Raw genomic sequence first — 27,099 nt, forward strand, 5'->3', positions numbered from 1 at the left:
AGGCCTAGAATTTCTGTTTCTCATCTTCAGTCAGTCTCTGTGTCTGAGCTTTTTCCCTGTGTACTCAACCACCCCCCAGCCTCACTGGAGGTTTCTTGCACACCCTGAGAATCGCTTCATCCATCTATGGCCATTTCCCTCGTGGGAGAACAGAACTGCAGATTGGGACTCTGCACTCACTTCATATCTAGGATACATCTCAGTCACACACACTTGACCTCCAAAAATGTCCAGCCACCAAGGCAGTACTTATTGTCCAATTTTTCTTCCTCGGCTCATACACAAGGTTGCCTGGTTGCTGTGGTGCCTTCTTTCCTCCAGTGTCACCTCCTCTGCCTCCTGAATAACAGTCTCAGGTTTGTCTATGGCCTCTGCGGGAAGTCGGGATACCTAAACAGAGCGGGCTATCTAAATCAGGTGAGATGTGTCTCCGCTCTCAGCAAGAGTCCCACTCCACACAGGCACAGAAGCCCCAGGTGGGTCCACAAGTTTGTGGTAAACACATTCACCTGTCCAAACCCAAAGAATGAACTTGGAGACATGAAGAACAGTGGAAGTGAGACTTTTTTTTTTTTTTTTTCTTTTTGAGACAAAATCTCGCTCTGTTGCTCAGGCTGGAGTGTAATGGTGTGATCTCAGCTCACTGCAACCTCTGCCTCCTGGGTTAAAGCGATTCTCCTGTCTCAGCTTTCTAAGTAGCTGGGACTGTAGGTGTGCACCACCATGCTTGGAAATTTGTGGCCTAGAACCCCAATTCAACTGCAAATCACTCCTTGACCGTTTACTGAATGCTTGCCATGGACAATGTCCATGTATTTTTGTATTTTTTGTATTTTTAGTACAGATAGTGTTTCACCATATTGGCCAGGCTGGTCTCAAACTCCTGGCCTTGGCCTCCCAAAGTGCTGGAATTAGAGGTGTGAGCTACTGCACCTGGCCAGAAGCAAGACTTTTAATGGTGGCCTTGCAAGATCGGGTGTCTGGTAGGCAGGTACAACCAGGGCAGTTACAGCAGGTAATTTATCTCCTAGCACAGAATTCCTTCCCCCAGTTCCTTATTGGTCAAGTACTACAGAGTTATCTTCCTGGACATCGCCTAAGTTTCATTATCCCCCTTATAAGGTTATACCCCGGTTCCCTTCCCTGCTTAAGTTTGACTTCCTGATAATAAAACTTTCTTCCCTTTTATGGGCTGACCCCTCCTCTACATTCTGTTCACTTATTATGACCTTCTAGGTGCATGAGCCGTGCAGTTTGTTACATCCACAGGCTGGCTGCCAGTGCTTAGATTTACCATGCCTTGAAAATGGATCATTTAAAATGTTTTCTCACACCCACCAAAAATAAAAATTTTTAATTTAAATAAATAAAAATTTAAAAAAGAATTTCCAGAAGATTTCTCATGACAGTGGTTCTCAACCACTAGCTGTTCACTGTGATCACCTGGGAGTTTTAAATATTCACGATGCTTGTGTCATCTCAGAGATTCTAAAATACTTTCCCCACAGTGTTGCTTTAAACATCCTCTCCATTGCTTCTCATGTGAAACCAAATTTGAGAATCACTAAATCAAGACATTTCTTCCAGAGTAGAAAATCTCCCAGAGGTCAGGGTCATCCTGACTGTTAGAACTCACCTTCCAGGACCCTTCCTGCTGACAAGCCAAGCTAGTTCTCAACCCAACAATAATTCTATGAATGTTCTTCCCTCTCTCTTTCTTATCCTCTCCCCATCCTTCATGTCCTGGTTCAATCCCCAACCTCCTCCGAAAAGCCCTTCCATCTAGTCCAGGGCCCATTCAGTCCTCTGCTTTGTTATTCATTACTGCAGGATGTTATCATCACCTGATTTCATATTTGTCACTAAATCATTCATGTTTGTTTACTAAGTTCTCTCTATATCTAAGAATATCTGTCCTCAGCCCCTTAAAAAATATCACTTCATTTTATTTCTTTCATAAAATTCAAATAGCACTTTGCAGGGGACATTTCCATGGCAAGCATTCAGTAAATGTTCAAGGAGTGATTTGCAGTTGAATTGGGGTTCCTGGCCACAAATTTTAAGGTATTTAATTTTTAATTTTAATCTGACATTTATGTATGTGTGGGTGTTTGTGGGTGTGTTTGTCTGTCTCTTAGAAAAATATATTCATGTCACTTTAAAATTAAAAATAACATGGTGTTACCTTTATAGAAAAGTTGGGATCTTTTCCCTGATGAACTTAAAGACAGTTGTCATTGATTGATGTCAAACAAGACCTTCTAAGTCTTATTTCTAGGATTCATGCATTCAATATGCAACTCCTTCTCTGAAGCAGGATTTCTGCATGGGAATGGAGGAGGGTAGAGATGGTTTTCATCCTATTTGTGGCTTAATGGAAGCTTTGTAGCCAATCTGTGCATCTGTACAAATAGGGGGCTCAGTGCGGGAGAAAGCAGGCTTGTGGCACATTTGGGAAGGGGAAGATAGTCCCTAGCCCAGCTCCCAGGCATCTACAGGCTGATGTTTCTCAGTCTCTATAGCAATTTGCTTGCCCTCCACTCAACTGAGATTGGAAGTTACCGTGTTGCTGACTTGATAAGAGTGAGGCTAAAACTATGGTCAAAATGCTGTAGGACTTGAGAAGTTCCCCATTTGCACTGCTCTTTGTAGCCAAGATGAGATGTTAAAAGCAAAAGCATAGGCCAGGGGCGGTGGCTCATGCCTGTAATTCCAGCGCTTTGGGAGGCCGAGGCAGGCTGATCACTGAGGCCAGGAGTTCAAGACCAGCCTGGCCAACATGGTGAAACTCCGTCTCTACTAAAAATACAAAAATTAGCTGGGCTCAGCAGTGACCACCTGTAATCCCAGCTATGGGGGAGGCTGAGGCAGGAGAAGTGCTTCAACTCAGGAGGCGGAGGTTGCGGTGAGCCGAGATCACTTCACTGCACTCCAGCTCAGGGACCACAGAGCAAGACTCTGTTTCAATAAATAAATAAATAAATAAATAAATAAATAAAGTCTCCTGAAGCCCTCTTCCCATCATTTCACAGGATGGGTTTAATTAGGAGGGGTTACTGGACTTTTCAGAAGTCAATGGCTGCTTGTATAATTAAAATGTATAATATCTACTCAAGATTTTTTTTTTTTCAGACAGAGTCTTGCTCTGTCGCCCAGGCTGGAGTGCAGTGGCATGATCTCGGCTCACTGCAAGCTCCGCCTCCCGGGTTCACGCCATCCTCCTGCCTCAGCCTCCCAAGTAGCTGGAACTACAGGCACACGCCGCCATGCCCGGCTAATTTTTTGTATTTTTAGTAGAGACGGGGTTTCACTGTGTTAGCCAGGATGGTCTCCATCTCCTGACCTTGTGATCCGCTGGCCTTGGCCTCCCAAAGTGCTGGGATTACAGGCATGAGCAACCACGCCCAGCCTACTCAAGATTATTTTGCAAGTTTTAACATATACAAATTTAATTGTATATGGCTTTTCAAAAATAGTTTACCATACTGCTTGAGAATCTAGATTTAATATTTAAAAGTCATCCTTTTTACTAAGAATTTCTATCAAGGTCAGGCTCAGTGGTTCATGTCTGTATTCCCAGTAATTTGGGAGGCTGAGAGAGAAGAATTGCTTGAGCCCGGACTTTGAGACCAGCCTAGGCATTATAGCAAGACCCCATATCTACAACAACAAATAAAGTCTGGACATGTTGATGCATGCCTGTAGTTCCAGCTACTCGAGAGGCTAGGGCAGGAGGATCACTTGAGCCCAGGAGTTTAGGGCTGTATTTCTGCTGACTTTTAAGAATGTCGAGGATTTACTTGTCACATAATTCATGATTCCTCAGGGCAAGGAGACATGGAACGTGGGTCAGTGATGATAATGAGCCAGTGCCATTTCCAAAGGCTCAGCTTTGGGATCTCTTCCAGCAAGCAGGCATAGAGGGGCTCTCAGATGACAGCACTGCTGTCGCAGGCCTCATCCTTACCAGCTCCTGGGGTAAATATTTCACTCTTCAGAAAGCAGGATGTGTCTGTTCTGACCCCTAAAGAAGAAGCTCAAATCATCTTATTGGAGTCCTTGATGTTGTATGTGCTGCTTGTAGTGACATCAGCCACATCCCTGGTGGCTAAGGTGGCTGAAGTCCACCTGGCAATCCAGGTAGCTGTTCTCCTCTTCTCTCCTTTCACACCCATTGTTCCCAGACATGCATTATTTCCAGAGAGAGGGGCATTCTTTGGTCAGGAGCATCTCTAGCTTTCCGTCTTCTGCAGAACCATTTGAGGGGGTGCACAGGAAGCAGCACAGTATGCTGCTTCTCACTGAAGCCGTCATCTTCATCTCCTTCCCTGTGTCTCCATTACAGGCCCTCTTGACAACAGAATCCTGGTGGATCATTCTGAATGTACAGGAATGGCAGCTGAGGCCCAGCCAAAAGCTCTTGCTGTATGCAGGAAAGTGGCTTGGTCACCAGAGTCCTAGGGAAAGAGTCCCAGGAAAAGTTTTGCAATATGCAGCAATCTAACCCAACTAAACTCAACAAATCTTTCTGGATGCCCACTCTGTGTAAAGGACTCAGCTAGGGCCTGCAGACATAGTGGTGAATAATACCCAGACTGTCCTTAAGAAGCTCATGCTCTGGTAAGGGATCACCACCGCTCATGTGTGGAAACCAACACGGTGCTGGAGAGGAGGAAAGACAATAATAGAACCATGGGAGGGGGGAAAGAAGTTGCCCAGAGGAGGAAGCAGTCATGTCTGATTCCTAAATCAGAGAAAGCCTCTAATAGGAGAGGTCTGGGCTTGGTGCAGTGGCTCACCCCTATAATCCCAGCACTTTGAGAGTCCAATGCCAGAGGATCACTTCAAGCCAGGAATTCGAGACCAGCCTCGGAAACATAGACACACAGTCTCTACAAAAATAAAAATAAAAAAATAAAATTAGCTAGGTGTGCTGATGCATACCTGTATCCTCAGCTACTCCAGAGACTAAGGCAGGAGGATCGCTTGAGCCAGGGAGTTTGAGGTTACAGTGAGCTATGATTGTGCCACTGCACTCTAGCCTAGGCAACAGAGTGAGAGTGTGTCTCAAAAACATAAATAAAACAAATTATTATATGGGTATTGATGTGGTTTGGATTTGTGACCCCACCCAAATCTCATGTCAAATTGTAATCCTCAATGTTGGAGGAAGGGTCTGGTGGGAGGTGATTGGGTGTCATGGGGTCAGACTTATCCCTTGCTGTTCTCATGATAGTGAGTGAATTCTCATGAGATCTGGTTGTTTAAAAGTGTGTAGCAGCTCCCTCTTCTCTCTCTCCCTCCTCCTTCTCTGGTCAATATAAGATGTGCCTTCGCACCATGATTGTAAGTTTCCTGAGACCTCCCCAGTCATGCTTCCTGTATAGCCTGCAGAATCGTGAACCAATTAAACCTGTTTTCTTTATAAACTACCCAGACTCAGGTACTTCTTTATAGCAATGCAAGTACAGGCTAATATAGGTATATTGCATGGAAAAAAAAGAAACATAAATGAATAAAAACTTAAAAAGAAGTCTATCTGATCTGGGTTTGAAAGGATGAATAGTAGTCTTCTAGGGAGTATAGAGAAATTCTAGGCAGTGGAAACTTCCTGGATAAAGATGTGTATGTGTGCATTATTTTGATGGATTTGAAGTATTTTGGATTGAAGGCAGCCATGAAGATAAGGGCTGGTTAGAGATTGAATGCCAATGACTTCACAAGAGTTTCTGATAAGAATCTATAACTCTTGGGGCTTATCAAACACTGATTAGTTTACTGATATCACACAATATAAAGTCAAAGGAGGTCAAAATAAGGGTGGCCATAATTCTTCACCAACTGTGAATGTGAGAAGAGCACCCCAATCCCTCCACATGAGGAGCAGCATAGGTGGCTTTTCTACTGGCTGCAGCTATGGACCCAACTCATTCCCCAGCACATAAATATTCCTGTTAACCTTAACTAAATCACCTCTGGGCAGAGAAAGAAAGCTCTACATGCACAGCCCAGCAAAAAGTGGCACACAGCTGAAAGAAAAACTCAGAAGACAGATTTGAAAAAGAAAATGCGATGGATCTCATTCCAAACTTTGCCATGGAAATGTGTGTTCTCCTGGCTACCAGCCTGGTGCTCCTCCAACTGTGAATAACTGTCCAGGCCATCTGCTCTGTAACTTTAGACTTTTAGTGCTAATCAGGCCTATTTTTCTTATTTGTTTTGAAGATGAAAGACATAATGGAGGGGAAGTTGCTTAAGCATTGAATGCTACAAACATAAATTATCATTACTGATCTGTTGGGGCTCATAAGAAAACACTTGAAAATAGGACACTGTGGCAAGCTGAGTACTTTGAACTAAAGGGGACTGGAGGATCTCAGAAATGGCCTCAGAACTAAGGTCTCTCTGACCTTCTCCTGCCTCCCATACTTTCCCTCCAAAAGTGCAGAGAGGGGCTTTCTCTGAAGTTCCTTTATCTGACTAAGGAAAGACCTGCCAGAAAGAATGCAATTGTCTTTAGCACCTCCAAATAATATCAACAAACAGAATATTAACTTACAGGAAAGAAGTAGAAAGTTGATAATACTTATTCTTTGGAGCACTGCTACCTGACACACTTTATCTCCATAATAAAATAACCTTTGTTCATCATGCATTTTCTCCCCTATCCTTCCATAGCTTGTGTCACCAACTCCCCACCAGAAGTCTTTAAATTTTTAGTAAGTCACAATGCTATTTAAGCTTCAACCACCTGGTCATTATTTAGTCTTATATATTGTGAGTCTCCAGTGTGTATGCATTTCATAAATGTGTATGCATTTTTTTTGAGACAGAGTCTGGCTCTGTGACCCAGGCTGGAGTGCAGTGATGCAATCATAGCTCACTGCAGCCTAGAACAACTGGGCTCAAATCATCCTCCCACCTCAGCCTCCTGAGGGCTCAAATCATCCTCCCGCCTCAGCCTCCCGAGTAACTGAGATGACAGGTGCTGTTAATCAATCCATTGTCAGGTTCTCAGACTCAAACATTAAGCCTCCAGAGGAGGAACTGAAGTTTTATCTCCCCACCCCCTACAGTTTTGGTGAGACAACCAGGAGATAAAGTCACTCCGCTGCTTCTGAAGCTACAGTTGAGAGACCCTGAGACCTGATGAAGCTGGAGAAAGGTAGGAATTCTTACCCAGTCTGTCTCCTGGATCTCTGCTTGTGGAACCAGGTTGAACAAGTGGTAATATCACTACTAGTCTCATGTTTCTTTCCAAACTTAGATTAGTAGTAGAAAACCTTTTTGTAAACTTGTTCTTGGTATACATCTAGTGTTTTTATTTTTGCTATGAGTATTCTGCATTTCTGGTCCCTGCCCCTTCAGAGATGGTCTTTGCTTTCCTTTGTCTTGTTGTCATTTGTCAGAAAGAGGAGAATTGTAGGGCAGAACATGGGCATAAGGTCTTTTTATAAGCCTGTCATTTAAGCCCACCAAGCAGACTGGTGACTTCATATTTCTCAGCAGACCAGCATCTGTTTAGACAAACTTTGCAGTGTATCTCTCAGAAAAAAATCAAATGAGATCTTCCTTTTGTCTATTTGTATGTCCTGAGAAATTGGCTTTGTTGCCAAGTGAGAACATCTCTCTCTGGTCTCTGTTACCCGGGGGTCTGATTGTTGGTTCCCATCTGGCTGCTAGTCAAAAAGGCCAGGGACCCATGACATGAAGTAGAAAGTAGCATTCTCTTTGTCTGACCATGCCAGCTCATAGGGGAGTTAGTCTTAAGAGGCTCAAGTCCATGAGGGCTTTTGTCATCTCAACCTTCACCAAAATGAGTGACTGAAGCATAAGTCTCAATCACTGAGGATTATTGAGCCAGCTTAAGTGCATGCCCAGGAAAAATGTAAGTCACACATGCATCTGTGGCTGGTTTTTTTCCAAAGAGGTTCTCAGAGATTTAATATTTATACATTTTCCTTTAAAATGGTGGGGGGGTGTTATGAGATGAATGATTACATACTTGTGAGACTTTAGTTAGTGCCTTGTCATATGATAAGGTGAACATTTAAAGAAAAAGTAATAGAGGAAGTAGATATCTCAGAGAAGGGTGAGGGAAGGATTAATCTCATCTTATCCTTACCCTGTACCTGGAAGGATAAGCTCATAACTGACAATATTGGTGTGGAATCTTTTGAAGGGGCTGCTTTCTTTTTCACCTTTAGGAAAGAAGGTCTAATGACAATGAGCAATGGAGGGGGTATAATGAGGCATGCTGGACCTCCCTTTTCCTCATGCCCTGGAATTCAGTTTTTCAGGTTCCTCTGGGGTCCACTTAGCCAATGGTGGGTCTGTTTATTTGGTGGAGGGGGCTTGGGATTTTGTTTTTGGTTTACATTCTCCTTTATTTGGGCCAAGATTTTCCAGAGCCAACATCAATGGCAGACTTTTATTTGGTCTCATCATTGCTGTAATGGTGTGGCTGTCTGCCCCAAGTCCACCCTGTCCCTCCATGGGGCTCTTATGGCCAAAGGACTTAAAGCCAAAAGACTAATCGCTGATTTATATGTTCTAGGCCAGACAGGAATAGAGGTGGGAAGGCATTCATCAATCCTTAAAATCTTTTTTAAGTAATATAAGAGCCAAAAAACAAAAGTCAAAAGACTTTTGTCATGAAAGGCAAGGTTACAAAATAGACTTATCTGTAAGTTGTATGCATTGAGCTACTATAATCTAGGTTTTAGTTACAGACTTGTAGCAATTAGCTGTATAAAACTTGAGCATTTTGTTAAAACCATTTAAGCTAAGAAATTTAGAGACTCTGGTTGTCCTGCAAAGTTTTTTGTGGTCTCTCTAATATTTGTCCTAAAGTGGTCAGTACATTTATTTTTATAGATCTATTTGCATAAATTCTATAACTGGGAACAAGTGTACAAAGGTTATTGATGGCAGTGGCTGCTCCAGACAGCCTGCCACTGCCATCACGCTGGCTGCAGCAGGGAGGTGGGCGGGGCTGCACACTCCATGGAGCCCTGCCCAAGTTGGGGCAGGAGCTCCCTGGGTGCTGCTGCAGCCACCCAAACCACAGCTGCAGACCCAGGCCTCCAGCTCCATGGAGCAGGCAGAAATCCTCCCTCACCCACCCCTACAACCCACCCCACCTTTCCTCACCCCCATCCCCCCTACCCTGCACAGCTGCAGCCACCCACCAGCTGCAGACTCAGGCATCCCTGCACTCTTGGGGGCCCAGGAAGGCCCCCCTACCCTCACAGGCTCCAAAGTGCCTGCTCCTGCTCCCTGGCTTCTCCCTGCTGTCAGCACCCTCTCCAATCTCATAGCAAAGTCAGGCTGAGCCCTGGTGCCATGAATGGAAGCAGGAGGCAGACAGATTCCCAGGTAGAAGGAGGTGAGTCCCCAGTGAGGCCCCACCTTCAGGTCAGGGAGGGCCTGAAGGCTGGTGGCTGGGCTGCCAGTCCCATTGACCAGACTGGGAACTTGTGATTCTTTTTCCAGCCCTTCCATGGCTGCCCAAGGACCAATCAGTGCACACTTCCTCCCCTCTAGGGCCCATAAAAGCCCCAGGCTCTGCTAGAGCTGAGCAGACATCAGGTGGACCAGCTGCAGAAATGAGCTACCCTCTCTGCTGATAGCAAGAGACATTTAGACAACCAGCGGCAGAGAGGGGCTACCCACTCTAGGGCCTCCTCTCTGCTGAGAGCCTCAGAGACCTGCAGAGACATGCAGACTACCAGCTGCAGAGAGGAGCAACCCACTCCAAAACCCCCTCTCTGCTGAGAGCTGCAGAGATGACAGGATGACCTACCTGAAGAGAGGAGCCTCCCAACCCAGGGTGTCTTCTCTGCCAGGAGCTGAACACTGATCGGGACACCCTGACTGTGGAAAGTAGCTACCCTTTGTGGGTCTCCTGTGAGCTGTTCTATTGCTCAATAATGCTCCTCTTCATCTTGCTTTCCCTCCACCTGTCTGCATACCTCATTCTTCCTGGTCGAAGGACAAGAACTCAGGACCCACTGAATGGTAGAGGTAAAACAGCTATAACATAAACAGGGCTGAAACAGGCCCCTTGCTCACCACGTTGCAGGCAAAGAGAAGGAGAGAAGAGCCACAGTCCTTCAGGGAGCCCAGACCTGGAAGCTCCCCAAAACAGGGTTGTGACTCTTTGGTATCCTGCAGTGCCTGGTGTCTCCAAGTTTGCAGTAACCACTGCATTCCCCAGTGCTGGCTGGGGAAACTGCTTGCAGTGCACCTGGTCCAGCCACAGCCTCACAGAGAGCCAGTGCCTGTGCCGGCACCTGGAGCTGCCTGTCACTGCAGCGGCTGTAGTGTCTGACTGTGCAGTGGCCTGACCCCACATTCATTCACACACCCCTCATGGCTCCATTCCTAACTCACCCTTGGCAGGCATGGGATCCAGGCTGGTAGTGTGGGCTGTGTGCAGCTTGCCAACCCAAGTGGGTGGAAGAAGCCCAGCAAGTCCGAGCAAAACTTGGGCAAAGGTGCCACTGGCCAGAGGTTTTAGGCCATAAAAGCAACACCTCAAGGATCCTATAACATTATTGTGATGTCTTCTCCATAATTTTCTTATCTTTTTATGGAAATTTCTTGATTAGATTACTGAATTCAGGATGGAGCTCTTAAATAGAGTGATGAAAGCTTTTTTTCCCTCTTTTTTGAAACAGTCTATCTCTATCTCCCAGGCTGGAGTGCAGTGGTGTGATGTCAGCTTACGGCAACCTCTGCCTCTCGGGCTCAGGTGATCCTCTGGATCACCTTAGCCACCCCAGTAGCTGGTATTACAGGCATGCGCTACCATGCCCAGCTAATGTTTGTATTTTTAATAGACATGGGGTTTCATCATGTTGGCCAGGCTGATATTGAACTCCTGGCCTCAAGTGATTCACCTGCCTGAGCCTCCCAAAGTGCTGGGATTACAGGCGTGAGCCTCCTCACCTAGCCAAAGAAAGCATTTTAATGTTTGGCTGTACTATGAATAGTTCTCAAAAGAAGTCAGTCTATTTTACCTGAGGATCTATCCTTTATAAACATTTTAGGCTTTGATTTTTTAAAACTGAAGGTACCCTTTTGAGTGAAACCAAAACCAGTAAGTTCAGGCCTGTTGATATGTGACACTGGGTAGGTTCTCCGGGGATTGGACTTTCCCAGGACTAACCAAGTCACAAGGGTTAGGGAAGCAAAAGACCCATAGGGATGGGGCTTCTTAAGAGAAACTCCCCCGAGAGCTGGACATGTGTAGAACAACAGGTGTGTTCTTCAGAAGCACCAGCTTCTCAGTCTGCAGAGCCAGCTCCAACAAGTGGGCTTATAGGGGTTTCAGGCCCATGTTCTACACTCCTGTAGCCCCTTTTATGACAGAACAACACAGAAATACAGGAACAAAGGAAAAGACTATTTCTAGAGGAAAAGGGGATCAAACAATGTGAGTATTCATAAGAGAAAGTACTAGAGAGTACCCTAGAGTTGCTGCACCCAGCACTAGTAACACAAATCCTTTTCTCCTATTTATTAAGATTTTGCAGAGGAGACAAAGAGCAATTCTTAACATCTGCCCAAGTGGATCTCCCAGAAAGAAAGGCCAGGAGCTTGTCTGGAAAGAAATTCTTACTTTTCTCAGCCAGACATGGAGGCGTGTGCCTGTAGTCCCAGCTACTTGGGAGACTGAGATAGAAGGATCACTTGAGCCCAGGAGGCGGAGATTGCAGTGAGCCAAGATCACACCACTACATTCCAGCCTGGGTAATAAAATGAGACTCTGTCAAAAAAAGAAAAAGAAAAAAGAAAAGAAAAAAACAGAAATTCTTACTTTTCTGCTGACTTACAAGTGCTTGGGCTCGCTTCACTGAGGCTTCTGAAAGAACAGAGTGGCTTTGGTATCCTGCTCATGGGGACAGAACTGCTGAGGCCAAGAAAAATGTTTGTCCTTTCTCCTCTGAAGGTTTGTTAACAAAAAAAAATCACCCACAAAGGAGATTAATGGGAGAAATAGCATACATATTCATTCATATGTTCATGGAGGAGAAATACAGAGTGATTCCCCCTTCTTGAGAAACAGTAAGTCTCAAAGAAAGAGACTTTCTTTCACTCCCTTTTATCCAGGGGTAAGAACAACTAGCTGAACAAAACTGACAGCTGTCAATCAAGTGGGAAGTCCAAAACTCATGAGAGACCCACCCAGTTTTCAATCATCATGAAGGAGCCAGGGGCTCAATGGCCCCTGCTGGTACCAAGTTGCCAGGTCCCTGCAATGTTCCAGACAAAGACAGTGATGGTAAAAAGGGAAAAGTGGAGGTAGAATGCAAGTGCAGCAGCAGGAAGATATGGGACTCTCCGTTTTAGGGTCTTCAAGTTTTTCAGATTTTCTGAGACATGGGTTAACTCTTCAGGTTAGTCTCCTATTAAAACACAGCCAAAGTCCCAATTGTGTTTGAAACTTTCAAAAATGCAGATTGAAAGAAAGCCTCTTACTGTCTTTGAGAAGTCCAGACTCCTCTTATCCTCATTGCATGCTTCAGAGTTCAATTTAGGTGTATCTCACACATCCATTTCTGTCAAGCCTTTACCTTTAAATTTTAAACTTGAAAAACTGCCAGATCAGAGACAGAGCCACTGAATTACCCGATGGCAGGCCTTAGAGACCATGGCCTTAGGACCTACGTTATGCATAGCCCTCACCTTAGGAAGGGGTCCCTTCAAGGGCAAATAAAATGCGATAGTCCTTGCAACACTGAAGCATGGAGTATCCTGTGAGGCATGAACTTGCTTGATGCAGCATGAATGCACCCCAAGAAACATGGGCATGCCCCTCCAAGTGCAAGCATACCCCACAAGTGGGTAGCCATAGAGCCAGAAGGGCAGGTTCCCTGAAAAAAATAAAGACCTCAAGACCTCATCCTAAATGTGAGATCTTGGATGTAAGAGGATTTACTGATTTTTCCACAAAACAGCCAGGCCAGGAAGATAACTGAGCTTAGAGGACTCTTGCTGGTGCCAATGCATTGATTAGTCCAGATGGCACAAGGGAGAGGATCTTGAGAGCCAATTTTGATCCCTTCCTCATCACCAAGAAATATGAGTAAAGATTGTGGGATCTGTGGAGGACAGAGGGAGAGCTTCATTTTCTATAAAACACAGTCCGCAGATTGAGGAGATGCAGCCTCGGAGGTGGAGAGCTATAAAGTCAAAAACCACAGAGCAGGATAGAGGAGTCAGAGGAGTGAAGAAAAGAGTCTTGATTGGACAGCCTTTAAGCCCCAAGTCACATGTCTCTTAATTGGCTGTTCCTAGGTGGTCAGTTAGTTCTTACCACATGATCTGTTGGTGAGCAGTTGGAAAATTCCCAGGTACAGATTTTTTCAGAAAATGTTATTTGACTTGGCTACAGAAAAATAGGTTTTGCAACACTTACTAAGAACACAGAGAACATGACCATCACCTAAACCTGCCATGGCCTCTTGGGTTTGTTTTTGCTTTTGAGGCACAGGGAGTCCTTCTTGTCTGTTTACCTGGAGGCATGATTTGGCAACCTAGATAACAAACAGAGATAGGCTTTCTAAAAAGAATTATTTTTATTTGGGAATAAAGCATTGCAATGGGAATATGCGTGCCAGGGTAAACTATGTGCTTATTCAGGTAGGTAAAGTAAGACAAAGTTTAAAAAAATAATGAGAAGGATTACATATTTGTTTTGGAATGATTATCCTTGGCTATAAAGATCAATAACAAGACTGACATCAGTTTGAGGTTGGACAGGCAGTTGCTGGGCAGATGTTCTTGCAGAAGTATTTTTCTTTAGGTTTCTGAGAATCTATAACCTTTGGGCTTACCAATAGCAGTGACTGATTTGTTTACTGATTGTTCACAGAATAGGAAATCAAAGGAGGCCAAAATAAGGACAGCCATAATTATTTGCCAATTGTCAATTTGAAAAGGGTACCCAAATCCCTCCATATGAGGAGTAGCATAAGTGGCTTTTCTACTGGCTGCCGCTGTAGACCCACCTCCTTCTCCAGCACATAAATATCGCTGTTAACATTAACTAAATCACCTCTGGGCAGAGAAACAAAGCTCTATATGCACAGCCCAGCAAAGAGCAGCACACAGCTGAAAGAAAAACTCAGAAGACAGAGCTGAAAAAGAAAACTGGTGATGGATCTCATTCCAAACTTTGCCATGGAAACATGGGTTCTCGTGGCTACCAGTCTGGTACTCCTCTATATGTGAGTAACTATGCAGGCATGTTTGCTCTTAACTCTAAGACCTGAAGTGCTAATTGGGCCCATCTTTTTCTTATTTGTTTTGAAGATAAAAGAGATAACGGAGGGGAAGTTACCTAAGTGCCAAATACTGTGAACACATAAAATATTATTAATCTGTTAGGACTCCTAATACAACATTTGAAAATGTAAAATTTTGTCTGGGTGCGGTGGCTCACACCTGTAATCTCAGCACTTGGGAGGTGGAGGCAGGCCAATCACAAGGTCAGGAGTTCAAGACCAGCCAGACCAACATGGTGAAACCCCTTCTCTACTAAAAATACAAAAATTAGTCAGGCATGGTGGCACACACCTGTAATCCCAGCTACTTGGGAGGCTGAGGCAGGAGAATCGCTTGAACCCAGGAGGCAGAGGTTTCAGTGAGCGGAGATTGCACCACTGCACTCCAGCCTGGGTGACAGAGCAAGACTCCGTCTCAAAAAAAAAATGAAACTTTGTCATACTGAGTAGTTTGAACTAAAGAAGACTGAAAGACTTCACAAGTGTCTTCAGAATCTCTGACCCTCTTCTGTCTACCCATCCCCCATTCTTTCCCTCCTGAAGTGCAGGGTTGCTCTGAAGTTCTCTTATCTGACTAAGGGAAGATCTTCCAAAAAGAATGCAATTGTCTTGAGCCTCTCCAAATAATCTCATCAATCAGAAAACTAATTCACAGGAAAAGAGAAAAAGTTTGATAATAACTTATTCTTTGGAGCACTGCTACCTGAGAGACTTTATCTCCACAATAAAATAACCTTTGTTCATCATGTGTTTTCTCCCCTCACCTTCCCATAACTTGTGTCAGAAACTCCCTATCAGAAGCCACTCCCTACTTTTTAGCTTACAATGCTATTTAAGCTTTACTCATTCAGTCCTTATTTTAGTCTCATATATTGTGGGCCTCCAGCACATATGCATGTAAAATTTTGTATGGATTTTAACTGTAACCACCCAAGGGATTCACCTTGCCCCCTGCCTCAACAGAGCCCATTCATCAAGACAGGGGAATTGTAATAGAGAATGAGTTAATACATGCTGCCAACAAAAAGAGCCAAACTCTGTACAATACTTGAAGAGATTTATTCTGGGCCAAATATGAGTGACCATGGCCCATGACACAGCCTTCAGGAGGTCTTAAGAACATGTACCCAAGGTGGTCAGGGTGCAGCTTGGTTTTATTCTTTTAGGGAGGCATGAGATATCAAATACATTTAAGAAATACATTGGTTTGGTCCACAAAGGCAGGAAATGTGATTTTTGCAGAATTCTTTGTGATAGAGCAGACTCCAGAGAAATTGCAACAACTTAAAGTCTTTCAGATCTGGCCCTAAGGAGCTATAGGAGAGAAAAAAATCTGTCAGATCACCATTGCCTACCTCTACTCCAACTGGAGCTGTTTCAAAACCAACATGTAGAAATCTTTTTATCTGGCTGCCCTGTGAACTCAGAAACTAGTCTGCTAAATGATTAACTTTTGGTCTCCTTTTGCTTTGGTAGAATGACCTCTTATTAAGTACCTGTTTAACTGCACCATATACAGACCTATCTTTCATGACAGCAGACCTGCAACATCACCTCCTGAAATGAGGCACAGCTGTTTAACTGGATTGACATTGCTAGGAATGTGAGACTGGTTTATACTGGTTTAATGTGATTCCTTGCAACTCAGCTACCAATTCAATTGTCCTCTCCACAAGCATCAACTCAGCTTTAGTATGTACATTTTCTAGGGAAGTTTATGACAGGGGAAAGTTGGGGCTCCAAAAATGAAACCCCAAAATATGGCACTTAAGCATGTTGAGGACTTTGAACCAAAGGAAATTGAAAGGTCTCAGAAAGTCTTCAGAACCAAGCTAACTCTTATGTTCTCCTGTCTCCCAACCCTGCTATTTCTCCCAAAATATAGGAAGGGGCTTTCTCTGAAGTTCTCATACCTAAAGGAAGATCCTTCTAAAAAAAAGCAATGGTCTTGAGCCCCCTCCCTATAATCTCATGAAAAAGAATCTTAGCAGGGCCAGGCATGGTGGCTCATACCTGTAATTCCAGCACTTTGGGAAGCCGAGGTGGGTGGATCACGTGAGGTCAGAAGTTCAAGACCAGCCTGGTCAACATGATGAAACCCTGTCTCTACTACATACACAAAAATTAGCTGGGTGTGGTGGCAGGTGCCTGCAATCCCAGCTACTCGGGAGGCTGAGGCAGGAGAATCGCCTGAACCCTGGAGGCAGAGGTTGCAGTGAGCCAAGATTGTGCCTTTGCACTCTAGCCTGAACAACAAGAGCAAAACTTAGTCTAAAAGAAAAAAAAAAGGAAAAAAGAATATTAGCTCACAGAAAGGGAGACTAAGGTTGATAATACTTGTTCTTTGGAGCACTGATGCCTGACAGACATTATAATAAGATGACTTTTGTTTATCATGCTTTTTCTTCCCTCACTCTCTCATGTCTTGTGTCACCCACTCCCCATCAGAAGATACTACATTTTTATAGCTCAGAATGCTATTTAAGCTTCAATCATCAGGCCATTCTTTGAGTATCATATATTTCAAGGCTCCCGTGCATATTCATGAGATAAATTTATAAGGATTATCTCCTATTAATTGATCTACTGTTAGTTCATTTCTCAGACTCAAATATCAAACCTCCATAGAGGAATGTTCTCTTGACCCTACAGATGTTACACAGATCCATTGAAGAAGTAAATAAACATTATCCACCTCCTCTTCATTCAACTTCCAATTTCTGTTACTAAGAGTGTTTACCAACATCATTCAATCCTGGGGATGCTTTCTGATTGACTACGAGTTTTGATCTACCTAGACTAACAACCAGAATTTAGCATGGGCAGGTAATGGATTATAAACAACTGGAAACCCAAGAGGTTATTTTCGATGTGTGAGTAGGAAAAGATCCCCACAGAGGGAACCAAGCTAACAGCTGGGCCTGGCCAGGGTGCCACTGTGGGGTCCTTCAAACACATTCTCTTCATGCAATTTTTCAGCTTTATCACATTTTATAAGATTTATTTATTTGTACTAAATATTTAGGATCTAAGAAAAGCTAACCTATAAAGAAGAGAAATCAAGTTTCTAATTCAACTGTCTGGAATATTTTATGGTTACTTATGCTATGTAGCACAGTGAAACTTTTCTATCAACAGAAATGTTCCTGAATTTTGGAAGACCTCTCTTTCAGCTGAAAGCACATAAGGGGCATTTAAAACTATTTATGCACACCATAATTTTCAGCCACACTTTCCTAACTTACCCCTATAGGGCCTACTTTGTGGCACCAGCAGTTGCATGGTTACATCGGTGGGATGCAGCCTCTCTTTTTCCTCCAGTCTTCCATCCCTCAGTAACACCAGAGTGGGAAGTTCTGCAAGGATCCAGAACCTGCAATTGATGGAGTTCGCACATAACCCATCAAAGATGAGTTGCAGGCAGGCCTGCCATAAGGAGCACCAGACTTAATGGGTTTTCCTGCAGGATAGTTGATGTACAGAAGCAGTAAACTGACTCTGTGTGACTGATCATTTTGAGAAAAAAAAAAAGTGAGCATGACTGGCATTGTGCTTATCAAGTAAGGATCACCAGTTGGAGGGCCAGATTGCACAAGAGGAGGAATGGCCTTGAAATTTATTCTTTAGTCATTGGTTCCTCTGCATAGTGCCATTCAGAGAACATATAGGTCAATCACATTTACTGTAGTTTATATCAATCAAATCATCTGACCACAGAGATTTGGGTGTAGCTGGAAGGTGCTCACATTTCTATGAAGCCAGTGGAAGCCTTGAATATGGTTGTCATTCCATAGAAATAAGAACACTATGGTTCTTCCAAAGCTCCTCTGTGCAGGAATGTTTAAGGATGGCCAGATCCTAAAACAAGGTCAGTGTTTAGAGGGAAGGAAAAGCATAAACACCTCTGAGAAAACAGGAAAGAAGGTGTCAGCAAAGGGCCTCAGTAACCCTCTGTAATTCAATGGATGTAGTGATGCACAAACTCATTATTAGTTCAAAAGATAAAAAAAAAAACCTCACCTAGTGATATGGTTTGGCTCTGTGTCCCCAGCCAAATCTCATCTTGAATTGTTATCCCTATGTGTCAAGGAAGGGACCTGGTGGGAGGAATTGGATCATAGGGGTGGTTTCACCCATGCTGTTCTCATGATAGTGAATGAATTCTCACAAGATCTGATGGTTTTAAAAGTGTGGCACCTCGACCAAACACCGCATGTTCTCACTCATAGGTGGGAATTGAACAATGAGAACACATGGACACAGGAAGGGGAACATCACACACCGGGGACTGTTGTGGGGTGGGGGGAGGGGGGAGGGATAGCATTAGGAGATATACCTAATGCTAAATGATGAGTTAATGGGTGCAGCACACCAACATGGCACATGTATACATATGTAACAGACCTGCACGTTGTGCACATGTACCCTAAAACTTAAAGTATAATAATAATAGAAAAAAAACAAAACAACAAAACAAGAAAAAAAAAGTGTGACACCTCTTCTCTCTCTCTCTGTCTTTCTCTCTCTCCTGCCTCCATGTAATACATGCTTTGCTTCCCCTTCACCTTCCACCATGATTTTAAGTTTCCTGAGGCCTCCCCAGCCATGGAGAACTGTGAGTCAATGAAGCCTCTTTTCTTTATAAATTACCCAGTATCAGGTAGTTCTTTATAGCAGTGTGAAAATGGACTAATACACCTAGAAAGAGAATTTCCAAATCAGGAAAGAATCAATTAACTAAATAGACATACGTGAATGAAATGCCCTGGAAGAATTCCAGTCTGAACCTCTTAAGGGCACTCAAATTTGGGAACATTTATTAAGCATTCACTCTAGCACTGGGATCATGCAGACTTCAGCTGCTTTTAGTTAATCATTGTGACTTTTTGGGGTCTCACAGAGGAGGCAGCAAAAAAGATGAGGATTGAAATGTAGTGGGATTTTAAGGAATCAGAGAGACTGATGGGGTTCAGGAGGATATTTATTAATTATTTAGGTGCACCAGCCCAGTCGGATTAACATCCAGAGGACTGAGCTCTGAACAAAGAGTTTAGTTACCTTTTAAGCATTTCGTGGAAGGGGGGATATCTGTGGAGAGGGAAGCATACTAGAGAAGTAAGAAACAAACACAGTTATTCAATTGAGAAATGCATTACATCATTTCTTACATTTCAAGGAAAAACACATTTTGTGACTTGAGTTTATCTGTCTAGTGACCTTGCAGCTGCACGGCTAGGGAAACAGGGTCTTTGCAATGCCTGGGAAGGGAGGAGAGATAAGGCTCACTAGCCTCAGAAAAACAGACAGTTAGTTTTTAAAAGACTCCAGCTCTTTCTCTTTTTCAGGGGAAGTTGGGTTTTTTTCATATACAACTGAGTTTCTGCTTGCGCACTCTTTAATTTCTTTTAATTCCTGTTCCATTGCCCTCTTTGGTGCTTTTTACAACAGAAGTGTTAATAGAAAGCACCACTATTTGCCACCTCCTCGTGGAGCTGAGCTTTTTCTTCTACCGGCAGCAGCTGATATCTGGTTAATGCCACAACTGTGCGGTAGCGTGTCAGGCTACTATTGCCTCTATAGTTGACTGAATACTCCTAATAAACAGGGGTAAAAGGCAAGGGAGGATGAGGCAAATGCCAAAAATAAGCAAGAACTCACTAATGAGGGTTTTGAATTCTCCAAAGGCTGACAACCATCCTCCAGATAAGGAATCCAGGGACCACCTGGACCAAGTCTGAACTAGAACATGTGCCAACTTGCACATTCTAGCTGTGATTTTCATGACAGCTAGGCCATTATCATCGATTTCTAAGCAACAATTGGTTAAATTTTTCACATACTCTTCCTTCTGAGGCTAAGAGGAAATCTAAAGCCAGCCTATTTTGATATATAGCATTTCGCATTTGTGTTGCTTGTATTGCCAATAAATCTAGTGCCCTTGATGTTTTATTGGTTATAATTTCAAGGACTGCCCGCAACCTTATGATGCAGTTGAACATATAGATGACCTTTCTTGCACCTAGGTAGCTGGCCTATAGTATTTAATGATTCTTTCAGGAGGCCATTTGTTATCTTTCCAGTCTCCTATGTCCACATCTTTTTTGATATTTGTGTTTATTTTTGTGATTATGCCTCTTCTAGTTCTTTTATTTTCATCATAAACTGGATATCCTAAGAGTTCCCCTGGCTTTAGAGGAATTAGAAAGAAGGATGGCTTGATTGTTTCTAACACACATTCCCCTGTCCATTTAGTCAGCAGCTGATATGCCTGTGCTCCACAGGTCCAATATAGGCCAGAGGGTGCTTTCTAAGCATTTGGAGCCTCTAGCCGATGCCAAGTGCGGCTTAGAGTAGACAGTCGAGGGAAAGGGTTTTGATCTTGTAAGTAGGAGTTGTTCTGGGCATTTCTTCAATAGAGTTTTGTTTTTAGTCTCATCATAATACTGTTGCCCTAGGCAGGTTGTTTCTCCTACTGCCTCTGTGAAAGCCTTTCCCCTTTGGGCAATATAGTACTTTCCAATTATGGAGGTTTTTAACAACCAAACACTGGTTGAGGCTGTTGGTTCACTGGTAGGGTTAAGCGAAGTGAAGTTATTTTGTGGCATTAATTCCTTTGCCTCCCATGGCCACTGGTCCCCCATATTAGTTCCTCCACATACATAGCATGAGGAAATTCCTAAGCTGCCAGCTATGTTTTCAGCTAGTTGAGCAAATAAGTTTTTGGTTGATGGGGGAAGCTCAGGCACCGGCTGATCAAAATGCTTATAGAATGACTTATGAACCCAGAATTGCGGGGTTGGACACATCTGAGTTCTTCTAGTCTTTTTGACAATCAGTAGTGGAATTCTAAGGCCTGCTCCTTGCCTATCAACTCTTAATAGTGCTGTCTGTCCTGTAGACCAAAAAGGTAGCTCTGGCTTTAAGATAGTAAAATTTAAAGGATCGCATGTCTTTGTCTTACGATCTGGTTTGGTTGACATACTACTTAGCAGAACAGTCTTCCCTGAATATAGGTGTTGGTGTTGTGTCAGTGTAGACCACCTAATGTTACAGTCTGGGCATCCGATTTGTCATTCTCTGTACAGATGTTTAGGACTGCTGCTGATAAGCCTCTCGTGTCAAACCATTGCAGACTGCTTCTGGTTTTTTAGGATTATGAACATATGCGGTATGGTAGGCATCAAAATACAAGGAAATGGGCCTGTTATAGAGGGGAAGGGCTTCTTTGGTTTGAGCTATAAGCTCTCCTTCTTTTTCTCCCTCTGATTTAACATGTACCTCAAGCCAGAATTCATAGGGTGAGAGCTTAGGGTCATAACATACATACAGCTGATTATTTCCTGGGTCACAGACTGAATAGGTGGTCTGGTTGTATGTGCAGGTTCCTAACTTGGTTCCTGCACATTCATAGTAGTTATGGTACAGTAGAGTTTTGACTATGGTATTCCTTACCCAGGTAGTGTGTACACAGTGTGGGCATCCTTCTAGAGATTTCTCCCCCTTTAGTGTAGGCAGAAATGGTAACAACATTAGTGTATGTAATAGAAACATGCTTACACTACACGTGGGAATGGCAAACCTTCCTCTGGGCATAGACATTTGCAGCATTTGCAGTAATAACGTAACAACAGAACAATCAGTACTGACAGAATTATAACTAGGCTTGTAAATTGTATCCACATTTACTTATCCGGAGATGGTACTCTTAGCTTCGGCTGTGCATAGACTAGTCAGCTTCCGAGATGTAACTAGAGCAGAGCTTGCAGGAATCCCCAAAGATCAGCCGAAATCAATTATTCAGGCCCCACCTGAGGAAAGGGAATGTCCATCCCCATGTGTGCCAGTATACCTGTCTTTGGTCAGAATAAGGCAGGAAGCAGAGTCAGGAGCACCCGGAAAGTCAGGCTTGGAAGAAAGTGAGGCTCAGTCCTTTGGATGTTAATCTGACTGGCCCAGTGTACCTAAATAATTAATAAATATCCTCCTGAACCCCATTGGTCTCTCTGATTCCTTAAAATCCTGCTATAAAATGTAATTGTTGCCATCAGAGTTTCTGTTGTTATTTATTGCCTCCATGTTACCTCCCTCCCTTGAACATTCCAGTTCCTGAGGTAATGTCTGGCCAACCCCTTATCTATAAAGTTACAATTTCTGTAACCTGGCTTTCTCTTTTATTTTATAGTTATGGGACCCATTCACATAAACTTTTTAAGAAGCTGGGAATTCCTGGGCCAACCCCTCTGCCTTTTCTGGGAACTATTTTGTTCTACCTTAGGGTAAGTGTTATTTGAGCTCCCTCTTTTGCTTCTTATCGATGCAAACCCAAGCTTAGTCCTATCAGTAAAAATGCTCCTCCTCAGGAGGAAGTTCCAATGTTTTACACTTTCAGAAATGGTGTGTATGCTCCACCCAGAGCAGGGCCAGGTTTATACCAGGACTCTCGTGTTAATGGTCAGGGGGTTTGGGTTTGCCTCAGTTGCACGGCACAGATATCTGGGGGATCAGCACTCGATGTTCAGGACTTGATGTTCAGAGGACTTTCCTTTTGCCCTGTGCAGATTTTTGAGAAGCTACAGTTGTCCTTAGTATTAAGAGAAAAGCAGAAATGGGGAAATGGGAGCCCCAGTAGCGGCTCATTAGCATCATGTACCAGATTCAAACTTTCCTGTTTTCACCAAGAGCTTTAGTAACCTTTTGTTTCCTTCCTCCTGTACAGCTTTGAAAATTCAGTTCATTGGCCGGGCGCGGTGGCTCACGCCTGTAATCCCAGCATTTTGGGAGGCCGAGACGGGCGGATCACGAGGTCAGGAGATCGAGACCATCCTGGCTAACACGGTGAAACCCTGTCTCTACTAAAAATACAAAAAAAAAAAATTAGCCGGGCGCAGTGGCGGGCGCCTGTAGTCCCAGCTACTCGGGAGGCTGAGGCAGGAGAATGGCGTGAACCCGGGAGGCGGAGCTTGCAGTGAGCCGAGATAGCGCCACTGCACTCTGGCCTGGGTGAAAGAGCGAGACTGTGTCTCAAAAAAAAAGAAAAGAAAAAAAGAAAAAGAAAATTCAATTCACTAGGCAGCTATTTACCGCTGGATAATTTGCACATACTTGAATTCTCTCAAGAACTGTTAAATTCCCTGCAGGTAGTTCCACAGTTGTGCTCCAGCTTCTTCTCCCCAGGATGTATTTTACAGATTTGAGAGGAAGAACAAGAAGGTTCTGCTTTCCTGCTGCTTTTCTTCAAAGGCAGCACCCTATGAGTGAGCCTGAGCAGGGAGTGCTTATAATGAAGACAATATGGAGGCTGTCCATCAACTTCAGATATTTAACCACAAAATGAGTTCTGTTTTTTTTTAAAAGAAAGGCAAAATTACTTAACAAAATAACTAGAAAGGGGATAATTTGACAAACTTATTCAAAATTTAATTATCTAAACAGGAGGTAATATGTGTCTCATCGTCTACGAATTTTGACTGAGCCTTGTGGCTACCCTGGTCTGATGCTCCACCAAGGGCCTGGGGCCATGATGGAAAGTCACAAGTGCATGTCCACATGGCCAGTAAGAAAGCCTGTGTACAGGTTGCTCTCTGACTCAGGTTTTCTGTCTTACAGACCTGAGGCTTGTTTTTCAGATTCTAATTCTCCCAACTGAGGCCTTCATTGCAAAATTACCACTTAAGAATTTCATCCTTTTTTACCCCCCGAAAAAGCAATAATTTTCTCTTCATATTTCCCAGATCGATCCTTTAGTAAATCCACATTTCCTGGGCTATATGTTGCCTAGTTAGAACATCAAAACTGAAACAAGGAAGCAGGAAGGTTTGCTTTTAAGTGTCAGAAGTGAAAACTCTGAGTGAGTATTGTAATGTGCTGTGTCTGACATCTAGAGGTGGCATTTCCCACACTTATTATGTGTTAAGCTGGAAAACTGGAAAGTGAGTCCACTCTGTCATTTGCCCACTCACTCATTTTCTCGCTCAACAAAATGCCTTGGACTTTTATTTAAATCTGCTAGACTAAAAGTGGTCCCTGATGTTTTTGACTTTCTAATTCAGCTAGAATTCTAGAGAGAATACATGAGATAAATGAAAAGGATGCTGAACAAGGAGATAAAAGATTACACATTCCCTTGAGACACTCACTCACTTTCTGTCAGCCTCGGTTTCTTCATGTTCCCATGGTGGTGATAATTCAGGGGTTTATGAGATTGCAGACAACATATGCAGAAATGAAAACACATCAGAAAGACAATGAGTTGCTTAGTGTTCATAGACAAAAGTAAGTCATTCAATATCTACACTAGTTAGAGAAAATTTAAAAGTGACTTTAAATTCTCCATTTCAAATATCTTCTGTATTTTCTCTCCTTTTCCTTAAGAGGTCTCTGAATAAGATTCCCAGCTGGGCGTGGTGGCTCACGCCTGTAATCCCAGCACTTTGGGAGGCTGAAGCAGGAGGATCACCTAAGGTCAGGAGTTCGAGACCAGCTTTGCCAACATGGTGAAGCCCTATTTCTACTAAATATACAAAAATTAGCTGGCTGTGGTGGCGGGCCCCCATAATCCCAGCTACTTGGGAGGCTGAGGCAGGAGAAGAGCTTGAACCCAGAAGGCAGAGGTTGCAATGAGCCAAGATCGCACCATTGCACTCCAGCCTGGGCAGCAGAAAAAAAGGAAAAAAAAAGATTCCCTCTAACTGCCAGTAAATGGTAGCAAGCTTAACGTCATTGGATTTGACTTTTTTGCCCTGGTTAAATGTAGCGTTCAGTACATTCGAAATAATACTTGAATTGTATTTTGTTTCTTCTGCCAGGGTCTTTGGAATTTTGACAGAGAATGTAATGAAAAATACGGAGAAATGTGGGAGTGAGTATTCTGGAAACTTGCATTGGATAGAGCTGTTGCTATGCTGAGTTATTTTACTGCAGAGAGAACAATCTCAGCCCAGAGTTTGTTTGGATAATGCTATTGTCAACCTAAGTAACAAACACAGAGAGGCTATCTAAAAGAAAAAGATGATCTGGGAATTGAGCATTGCAAGGGGAATATGCATGTCATAGGAAACTCCATGCATATTCGGTATGTGAACAAAAATAAAATCTTTGAGACCCTAAACTCACTATGCCAAAGGGAAAATCGAGCTTGAGAATTAAGTCATACCTTACTGCCTTCCTTTTTTCCCCAGACAGATAGCTGTAATTTCACAACCCTGGGTAATAGCTTCATACATAAGCCACATTCCCACAACAATAGCAATGTGGCATCACTCTTCTAGGGTAATACCCGAGGTTTGTTGTCCCACAGATATAGGGGGTCTCCCTATAGTGGACGCACAAAGAGTAAGGTTAAGAGCAGAGGTTGGATAGGTGAAAGAAAGAGAAAAGCTCTCTCCTGCAGAGAGAGGGGGTCCCCAGTGGGTCTTCTGACCTGCGGTAAAGTGCAGGAGGTTTTATAGATGAGCTTGAGGAGGCAGTGTCTGATTTACATAGGGCATGAAAGATTGGTTGGACCAGGTATGTCATCTGCATAGCACATAAAAAACTGGTTGGACTAGGTGTACTGTTTGCATAACATGTGAAGAAGTTGGCTGCCCCACCCTAATCTTTTATTATGCAGATGGTTCTCTTCCTGGCTGGCACCATGTTGCCTGCTTTTTTTACTGTAAATGGGGTGACAAAGATAAGGGAAGATGGGGCCTCCATGTTGAACATAACCGGCTTCCAAAGTAGCCCTTTTCTATTGGCACAGCTGCCAGCATTTACCCGTGCAAGCTTCCAGCTTGCTTATCGATGTCTGCAGCTTGATTTTTTCAGGCTGCTCTTTGTTAGAAAAGAAATGATTTGGGGGGCTGCTTTTTGTTAAAAGGGAAGCTTTGCTGAGGACCCCTTTGCCCTCACTATCTGCCTAAATAATTTTTTTCTGGCTCCTATATCAATAAAAGGCTACATATCTTTCTGGATGGTTTCCCTCACAAGTTGCTCGCATGGAATTCTATACATCTGCCCTATAAACCAGCCCTGTCATTGAGTTCTGTTGTCTCACACCTTGATCATGTAAATTACCAGCTTATCACAGGTACAGAATAAGGACAAGACCAGAAATCATCCCTCCACCTACCTTGAGATGAATATGTAACTGACTTCTCCTCTACTCTTTCTTTTCACGTGTATATCTCATGTAAAATGTAGATTTTCTGAGTACAACATGAATGCATAATTGATTTTTTCCTCTACTCTGTCTTTTCACATGTAAAATGCAGGTTCGATGAGAGCTAATTGGTGCCTTACAGAAATGTAATCATTTGCCACACTGCCTACTCTTTCCCCACTTTTTTCCTTCCTGCTGGTTCTTTCCTCTTTAAATTCGGAAGTTCCCAAAACCCTCTTTGGAAAAACACAGGTCGCAGCTACCCCTGTGGCTCATGTGTTTCCAGGTGTCCCCTCAAGCTTTGACTCAATAAACCTCTATCAATCAAGACACCTGTCTCAGTCACTTTTTGGTTAACACCTTGGTAACCACAATGGGATTCACTGAGGGCAATTTGGCCCTCAGCCTGCAGAAATTTTCCCATCAGTGTGATAGAACCAGCTAGAGCTTTTTATCACTCTAACCAATTGGCTCATGTGCTGAGGTCTGGGAGCTTCTCCTTCTAGAGATCCTTGATCTCCCATAAAATGTTGCTTGAGACCTGAATTTTCTTCTGCCATAGAGCTCCTTTCTGGGAGTTTTTACTTACTTCCAACAAGGAAGGTGAGTTTTCTGCTTCCATAATGATGAACAGTTTTTAGCTTGAGATCCGTCTCCACATAAGGA

At 43.4% G+C, this 27,099-nt stretch overlaps 1 protein-coding gene across 8 annotated transcripts in view; it reads left to right on the forward strand.

The window, feature by feature from the left end:
• Positions 1-9,573: 9,573 nt before the first annotated feature.
• CYP3A43 (cytochrome P450 subfamily IIIA polypeptide 43) overlaps positions 9,574-27,099 on the forward strand; it is a 43,477-nt gene continuing 25,951 nt past the window's right edge. For 5 of the 8 annotated variants that reach the window (XM_009453735.3, XM_009453736.3, XM_527830.6 and 2 more), the window contains exons 1-4: positions 9,574-10,026; positions 11,532-14,237; positions 22,477-22,570; positions 25,100-25,152. In XM_009453735.3, coding sequence (XP_009452010.1) covers positions 14,167-14,237; positions 22,477-22,570; positions 25,100-25,152 — 218 coding nt within the window. In that variant the 5' untranslated portion in view covers positions 9,574-10,026; positions 11,532-14,166. The remainder of the gene's footprint in view (positions 10,027-11,531; positions 14,238-22,476; positions 22,571-25,099; positions 25,153-27,099) is intronic. The other 3 variants (XM_063814790.1, XM_009453738.3, XM_016957822.2) reach the window with 2 other exon arrangements.

Source organism: Pan troglodytes, chromosome 6 (assembly GCF_028858775.2).
Source record: "Pan troglodytes isolate AG18354 chromosome 6, NHGRI_mPanTro3-v2.0_pri, whole genome shotgun sequence".
NCBI lineage: Eukaryota > Metazoa > Chordata > Mammalia > Primates > Hominidae > Pan > Pan troglodytes.